This window comes from Cynoglossus semilaevis, chromosome 2, assembly GCF_000523025.1.
Source record: "Cynoglossus semilaevis isolate Cse_v1.0 chromosome 2, Cse_v1.0, whole genome shotgun sequence".
Taxonomy (NCBI): domain Eukaryota; kingdom Metazoa; phylum Chordata; class Actinopteri; order Pleuronectiformes; family Cynoglossidae; genus Cynoglossus; species Cynoglossus semilaevis.
Genome location: NC_024308.1, coordinates 17202775 through 17211389, shown reverse-complemented (window position 1 = coordinate 17211389; position 8615 = coordinate 17202775). Strand labels below are relative to the sequence as shown.

Below are 8615 nucleotides of genomic sequence, written 5' to 3'. Positions count from 1 at the left end.
GCAGTAGGCTTCAAGTCGGGTTCGTCCACTCCACAGAGGTCAGGCTCCACAGCTGGACTTCACAGGCCAAGGCTGAGCATCGACTCGGCGAGTCCTGCCATTGATCTTCCTCAGCTCAGCTCCTCTCTCCCAGGATCCCTGTCTGGTAGCACCCCCATACTCACTCCACGTCAGGGATCACACACCATGGACTTCTTTGAAATGTGTGCCAGTCTGATCACTACTCTTGCACGCTGAGGCCTCATGACATCACTGTATGTGGGCTGCTACGGGGGTTTAGGCCATTTGCAGATCTTGGATTTAGGAAAGGTAGAATTTGTGATGACATTTGCAGTTGGTTTAAGCTTTGCTGAAATGGAAGAGAGGGAACAGGGTTTCACTCAGAAAAGTGAAGCCCTGTGGCACAAAGGAAATGAATCACTGTATTTCTTGTTATGACACTGGTCTCTGGGCCACAGTTTATCCTGGCATTGACATGAGTTAAGAGAGTGTAATGGAGATCCAGTCTCTTGGTTCACAGCTCTGTTGGGAGTCAGCAAAGGTCATTTCTTCAAAAATATACCCTTATCCTATTATCACTGGCTACACCATCATCACCAACCACAACATCCTGCTGAGCATCTCCAACAATCTGATCTGAGGTTAGCTTAGCTTTGGGTCAGAAGTTATGTGTTATTCTTGTTAACCTTCATATATCACATGTAAAAAAAAATCAATCAGGTTTTTAATTATATGATTTGAATAGTGTATTGTTTATATTTATATTGTATGATGATATGTAGCTGAAGAGGTTGACAGAGATGCAGTATACCAAATACTACTGTATATGCATCAAAATGATCATTTAGATTTGTGTCCATATTTATTTTTAGAGGTTGTTTTTAGCCACTCTCTGTAGTCATACTGTGTTGCTTAAGTTTTATTTGAACAAATGAGTAGATCATACATTTATGCTCAATGGTACCGACTGTACCAACAGTTGATATGCGTTTTCACAAATCACACATGTTACTGTACTGGTGTTTTAAACACAGATGGGCTATTTTGTATTCAAAGACGTGCCTCTCTTCAACCAATGACAGGTCAGACATGAAATCTGCAGCTCAGCCATGTTTCAACACAGTATAGGACAAAGTCTTAGGGGGCTGACCGTGACCTTCAACTCTGACCCTTCAGAAATAAACACACCGTCTGTTACAGTTAGACTAATCAGCAAAAAAACAGTGTTTCTGGGCCACGTGGTGGAGAGGGGGTCGGGGGTGCTGTCACTTTAGACTAGAAGGTCATGGGTTTGAGTCACAGCAGTAACAACTCCTTGGGTGCACTTGAGGTTTATGTTAATTAGCCACCTTAAATTGACCATAGTTATAACAGTGACAGTGAACGGTTGTGTGGCTCCGTGATAGATCACAAACTGTCCACCGTGCCCTTGGCTGAACGCTCCCTGTTACTACATCAGCTTTCATTTCTGCTGTCATCGTGTTAGCAGTGATGAAAGGTTACCCTGCGTTTTACTCCTACTGTATACAGTAGATGCAGTATTGGTGTGTTCATTACAGGAAGATCCAGTGCATGTTGAATGGTGTGTATCTGCTGTGAGACAATATAAGCCAGAGAAGTCTTTCTCCACATGCCTTAAAGAATGCAACACAGTGCATTTACCTGTACACACACAGCTGTGTGTGCCTGTGTGTGTGTGTGTGTGATGAAGATCTGACAGCTTGAATTTCCACATGATTGTTTTTACAGACATAACACCGGTGTGTGTGTGTGTGTGTCGTTTGCTGAAGTCAGCACTTAAATGATCATCATTAGAACCATGTGGTGAGAATACACTGAACTGACAGTTCAATGAATCCTGTTTTTCCCCCTGGCTGTAAGGGCTGTACTTTTGGACCAAACCACATACTGTATTTCACCATCGCTCCAAAAATCATGCTCCAGGATCACACCACATAAACGGTTGGTGGTTCTGTTCTGTGGGTTGTTATTGATCAACAGCACTGCGGTGATGACAGTGTTCTAACAGTCTACCAATAGACGCGTGTCATAATAAATGTAAATAAGACAACACTGAAGAGAGAATGCAGGAGTTCACTCAACTGTTGTAAAGTTACAATCACACAGTTCATGTCTTATTTTCAGTATTTAGTGTCGCCGTGGTGACACAGCATTGTGAATGCTGAATTGTGTCACATCAACGTGATTGATTTGTTATCCTGCAGTAACGCGGTGTTGTCATCCTGTCTGGGGAAACTTCTGCCCCCTGCTGCACAATACTTGCAACATCGCACACAGAACGTAAACGACAGCCCATGTTCCTCTCAGTCTGCAATGTTACACGCTCTCGTCATGTCTTTGGACCTTGTTCTCTGTATAGTGAGCTGCTGTGGTCACATCTGGATAATTACCTATTCTCTCCTGTTGCTGCTGCTCTTGACGACAACACTCTCCTGTCACATGCGTTTGATTTCAAACTTCTCTGGTATACTGTACTAAACGTACACTGTCAGAAGGAAATACTGTAGAAGTCGGCCTTCACAACTGTATGCAACTATAGTAGCATGCTCGTCCTGTACTCTGTATCTGCAGCTGGAAACTCCCACCTCACTCTCTCTGTTATTGTACCAAAGTGAGTATTTTCATCAGCAATGATGTCTGTCTGTCTGTGATGGGGCTACTTTGATTATTGAAATCTTAATTATCCCCAATTTACATGTTCAGTATAACTGAGAGGGAATGTGTGTGTGTGTGTAAAACAGTCTCTGTCCAAGTGAGATTTGGATTTCTCTTGTTATGCACTGCATGATGTTGCTGATATGATTTGCACTTAAATGAATATTTATTAAAGAACAATAAACAAAAATTAACTTTGACAGTTTCTTTATGTTTTGCACAATTATTACACATTTGTTTTCAACTCGACCCGGGGACCCATTAGGATCAGGTGTGTGTGAGGACCAAGAGGACTTAAAACATTAAGAATGCCATGGTCTTAAGTTGGTTACAAATAAACATACACACACTTAAATACGACATCACGGATGGTTACCGAGTTTGACGTTTCCCACTGAGCTGTGATTATCATTCGATTTCCTCTCATCTCAATATTACAATAGTTCTTACAGGAGAAAATCCCATCAAAAAGGAGGCACACAAAAGTGACACCTGTCAATCATCAGGTGAAACCAAGACCATTGGTCATTACATCACAGCTGCTGCCTGTCCTAGAGCCTTTTTGTTGAACTTTGACCTCATCACTTCAATACTTTTCATACAAACCAACAAGCATTTAAATACACAATAATACAGTTAGTTACGTTAGCATGTCTGTACTCAATGGTACAGTGAGTAGAACAACGAAGTAGAAAAAGATGTTCATGTACAAAAAAAAAAAAAACAGTTATTAAACATTAACGCTCATTTTGCAGTTGAACTGGAGAAAACAGCAGTGATCAGATGGAAGTGAAGTTAACTGGTTAAAGATCATTGTCGAAGCTATAGGAATGTGCTAAAGAAACTAATTACATCATTAATTAAGAATAATTAACTGCTTACATACATAAAACGCTGAGTTCACTTACTCCCTTATATTATGTTTTATGTAAAGAGTCATTATTATTATTATTTAAAAAAGAAGCAAAACGTTTTTACTGGAAGGCAAATATATCATTGTCATACGCAGGTTGTTTTCTGTTATCTGGGGCTTTAGCTAATTATGAATATTTTCACATTTAAGGGGGGGGTGTACACAGCACAACTGTTGATATTTGAAGGAAATTCTTGGTCTTATTTTTGTCGCTTTGTTCATATACGTGTTTATTTTCGTTTTTTCGCTTCATTTATTTATGTTTGTCCTTGTTTGGCATCAGGAGCATCTTATTCCTTATCCCCTGTCAGACCGATTAGAAACAGCACTGAAACAGATCCATGACAATTTTTTTTTTTTTTTTGAAGATCCATTCCACTTGTATACCACCGTACTGATCCATAAACATGGTAATTTGACAGATACAGTCATAGTCAGGAGAAAGAAGCTTCACAGTAAAGTGTCCTGACAGAGGTCACAGACCACCGTGAACATCCTGTGTCCGCTGCCCGGCGGCTCTGTGATGTGCCGAGACAACAGAGAAGGAACATCATGTTAGTAAACAAAACACAAATCCCAACACATTCTAAAGACCAGGGGCAGAGAGAGTTTCCAGGTGGAAGTACATCATCCTTGTACCTTGTACTGTGATAGTTACTCTTCACCGAAGTCAGCGTACAGATCAGGAGGAGGTAGGATGATCATATCAGGGTTTTCGAATTCCACTTCCTGCCTTTCACTACCTTCAGACCTGAGGGTAAATATATTTGCTACTATTAGAAGTCACATGATTAGAAGTCACAGTATTTATCCAGTTTCACTTGTTAGTAAGACAGTGTGTGACCGTGTGTGTCTCTGTTTCCAGTAGACTAAATAAAAATGGTCCTGCTAAACCACCCATTCTAGCCAAAGGGAAGATGGGTCTGTCTGCAGGTTGCACCACATATTTGTCATTTTTCTTTCCTCATCTGCATGTTTTGCACCGCTCTACTCACTGAATAGGACCTTCCTTTCTGAGCACAGGACCTGGAAAATGGCAAAAATAGAAGAATTTCATGAAACCTGACAAAAAAAACCAACTTATTTATTCATGTTAAACACGTTATAATTTTCTGATTTCACTTACTAGTCTCCACCCCATTGTTACTGGAAAAAAAAACATTGAAATTAATACCTTTATGGTGTGAAACATACGTCTACCTGCTGTTAATTGTCTTTCTGTTCCAGAAATATACTGAATACATATTTAATTAATGACAATTTACCTTGAGTATTCATAATATATTGCAATTGTGATTTAATGTTTCTATATAAATACTACATGTACTCTATCCTTACCTGGGCGCTGGCTCAGAAGGTTTGGGAGAATAGAAAAATGTTGCTAACTTCTGAAGTGCTTCGTGTTTTGGTCTGAATAAATGACAAGAAAAGAAAAGAAAAAAGAAGAAAAAGAGACAGTCAAGAACACACTCCACATGTTTGTATCTGCATGGTGTTAAACAGAGAGAGAGACAGGTGAACTCACTGAACACAGGAGCCGTCTGCACTGATGTCACTGTGGCTGTGCTGGTGGATGATGCTCAGATCTTTGTTTCCTGAGACACAACGCAACACAATCTATTATTATTATTATTCGTCTACTTCCTGTTTTTATTTTCAAAAGTATTAGAGAGAGAGAGAGAGACAGGAGATGTTTCTGCATGACAAATTATAATTTTCTTATTCACATACTCTACCCATTGACCAGGGAGTTAAACCTAAAACCACCAGATGCTCTGTAGAGGAAGTGCAGGAAGCTTCCTGCAGCAGACCACGTCTTTAATACAATAATTCAGACTCACATCAAACATGGTGTCGTGGCCTGAGTCTGGTCTGAACCAGAAAAAGATAAATTACATATTTTTTTTCTGCACACTGAAAACTCAGTTGTGGTAACACTAACTAAATACAAAGTACAGTATTAATTACTCTACAATCTCACAAAGGGCTTGTTGATAGTCACCAACCCTAAGCCAATGATTACCCAACACTGAAACCTCTTCCTGTTTACAACCAACCAGGTAACCACATGTTTGTGAGCTTAGAAACTCTCTGTAAGATCTTTCATCTATTAAACAGAACTCTCAGGTTGACAGTGGATTATATCACAGCCTCGGCTGCAGCTGCTGATGGAGTTTCCAATGTGAACCGAATCATCAAAATTCTAAATCGCAGACTCAACCCTGCCCTGATTTCTTCTCTTGATGACCTGATCAGCGTAGCTACACTAAGTTCTGTTTTGACCAATGAGGAGAAGAAATTGTCTAGAAACTGTTGTTAGCTAAGGCTTATCCACCAAAATATTTTAGAAGAGAAAACATCCCAGAATCACAGACTGCACATTTAGACCGGGCCTTGACCGATGACTGATGTCACGGTAAGAGCTGACAAATGAAGTCATTTACCTGTAGGAAAACACACCATGACAGATGTGGAGCAATAAATCAGTCTGTTTATCTCATCACTTATCATCTGTAACTGACACACTTTACCATCAAGATAACACAGGAAAAAGGTAAACAAAGATGGCCGCCCAGCTGACTCGGCAGCTCTGTGTTTAACACAGGCTGAAAATCATTTGAAGATTAGCAACATTTCATTAAAATTAGTTATGTTTATAATCCAGTGATAGTTTTGCACTGACTGGTGTCTGTTGTTACCAAGTGTGAATATTAACAAGACAGAGATGTGTGATGTGTGGGTGTCATACCCATATCTGGCATGGAGACTGCTCTTGTGTGTCCACTGCAGAAGAAAAAGAAAAAATTGAGATGAGATTTAAGATAAAAAAATAATAGTATGGAGGAATCCAGATTAACTGTGACTTACACTGGATTGTATGGATCTGTAGTGTCATTGACAGGAGAGAGATTATCTTCATCATCACCGGTCCACTCTTCACTGTCATCTGTAACTGAAAGGGTTAAAAACAGAGCTGTCAAAATTAACACATTAATCGGGTTAACTATAACGATATTTCAATGTATTTTAACACATTGGCTGAATGGCGGCCATTGTGGCTCAAATACACAGCCATTACATATATGTTATTTGCACAGCATGTAGGAAAACTTTTTTTTCCAACAAACACTAACTTCTTATTTACTTTCCTGATCCAGCAAAAAACATTTTTCATATTTAGGAACGCTAATGTATCTGGAATCATGACTAATAATGCTTAATTACAATCACATTATTAAACTAAATGGTGATTAATCCACAGCTATCTTGTAATTAATCAGATTAAGAATTATAATAGTTTGACAGCCTTCGTTAAAACCATCAGCTGGATTTGTCAGATCAATATAAACACGTGGGATTATTGGAACTTACAACTTTCTGCTGACAGCGGGAAATGGTTCGACGCCCTGACAAAAAGAGGAAAGCATCACAGAAATAACATTTTTATTTTTTTTACCCCATCTGTGATCTGTGTGTCATTTGTAGTGGACCTGACCCACTGACCTGCTCCCCGTGCTCATCACCTCTCCCTCTGTCACCCCCGTGCTGGCCTTCCGGGTGATTGCAGCCTTCTTGCCCAGCTCTAACATCTCCTTGATGTCCAGCTCAACATGATCCACTGCCACGTATCCATCTGTGAAGAGGTGACAGAGACACTGTTGCAATTCACAGTCATTTATGGTAACAGCTTCCTGTTGTGTAATCAGGTTTGGTTTTTATTTAACCCACAGTTGTTGCTGCTGTCCCTGGCCAGCCATTTCCCTTTAGGACAGTTGGTTGTCCGGATGATGCTGATGATGTCACCGGTGTTGACGGGCAGGTCATTCTTGCGACCTTTATTTGTCACGGTCACCTTTGCCTGGTACATGGCCTCCTCCTGCCCTGTGATCTAACATAAAAAGATGAAGGGATGAGTCGGCACTTTCTGCTGTTGCTGAATTAGAAATGATCGGAGCGTTCGGTTGCAACAGAGAATTTCAAATATATTATATATTGTGCAGTTCATTGACACAGTTGTGTTTACAGAGATTCCACCTGAGGCCACACATGTTACTCATGTCAACTCTTTCACAGGAAGGAATGAATCCAGACTGGTTTGTACAGCGACACACGCACTCCACCCTCCACTGCCGCTCATTCACTTTCATACCTCTTCTTCTCCTTCTCCTCAATCAGAATAACATCACTCACGTTGAATTTCTTCTTCATCTCATTTTCCCTTTTTTCCTTCTCCTTCTGCTCCTTCTTCTCCCGCTCCTGTTTCTCCTTCAGCTCCTTCTTCTCCTTCTCCAAACGTTGCTTCTCCCTCTTTTTCAGCTCCTTTTCGTCCGGCCCTTCTACAACCACTTTCTTCTCACTTCTGCGGACGACAGACAGAGTCAAAGGTATCACCTTATTGTGGAGAGGGTTATTAATGAGGAGTGGGTCAGAAACACACGAGGCCTTACTTGGTGAACCTGCCCAGTTTGCCTTTTTCTTCACTCTATAATAAACAGCAAAAGATACAGTTAAAACATGCAAAACTACTTATGGAGAAAGAGATGTTTTTCAGTCCAAAACAACTTACAGCGTCTGCTGCGGCCTCAGCATAAGGATCTGTGTAAAAGACACAACAGAAGAAACAAGACAGAGTATAGAGAAACTGATTATGAACCATGAACGTGTTCAGCTGTGAGATATGGCTACACATGTGTAGTCTTTATGCAAGACTCCATTAAAAGCCATAGAGCAGGGGTCACCAACTATATATTTCTTTGGAGGGCTAGACCTTTCCTGGACAGACACCTGGATGGAGATTTAAATTAAATTAAAAAAAAATAAAAATAACATTATTATTTGATGTTTTCTGTCCTGAATGAAATCACAAATGTAAACTAAATGTGTGTGTGTGATACTTTTCCTTCTGGAAAAATACCTCAACATTTTGAATCTGGTAACAGGGTACTACCAGGGGCAGGTTAACCTAGGTTAGCTGTGGTGGACTGACAACTGACTACATAATACACCTTAAAATACCATGTAAAAC

General features: G+C 40.2%; 1 protein-coding gene across 2 annotated transcripts in view; it reads right to left on the bottom strand.

Annotated features, from left to right (window-relative positions):
• Positions 1-2536: 2536 nt before the first annotated feature.
• fyb2 (FYN binding protein 2) overlaps positions 2537-8615 on the bottom strand; it is a 13682-nt gene continuing 7603 nt past the window's right edge. For both annotated transcript variants that reach the window (XM_025054087.1, XM_008307108.3), the window contains 14 exons: positions 8157-8185; positions 8038-8072; positions 7781-7949; positions 7319-7478; positions 7094-7223; positions 6962-6996; positions 6458-6542; positions 6339-6373; positions 5115-5184; positions 4928-4999; positions 4716-4735; positions 4585-4615; positions 4229-4340; positions 2537-4107 (listed from right to left, as the gene is read on the bottom strand). In XM_025054087.1, the coding sequence (XP_024909855.1) occupies positions 4244-4340; positions 4585-4615; positions 4716-4735; positions 4928-4999; positions 5115-5184; positions 6339-6373; positions 6458-6542; positions 6962-6996; positions 7094-7223; positions 7319-7478; positions 7781-7949; positions 8038-8072; positions 8157-8185 (968 nt within the window). In that variant the 3' untranslated portion in view covers positions 2537-4107; positions 4229-4243. The remainder of the gene's footprint in view (positions 4108-4228; positions 4341-4584; positions 4616-4715; positions 4736-4927; positions 5000-5114; positions 5185-6338; positions 6374-6457; positions 6543-6961; positions 6997-7093; positions 7224-7318; positions 7479-7780; positions 7950-8037; positions 8073-8156; positions 8186-8615) is intronic.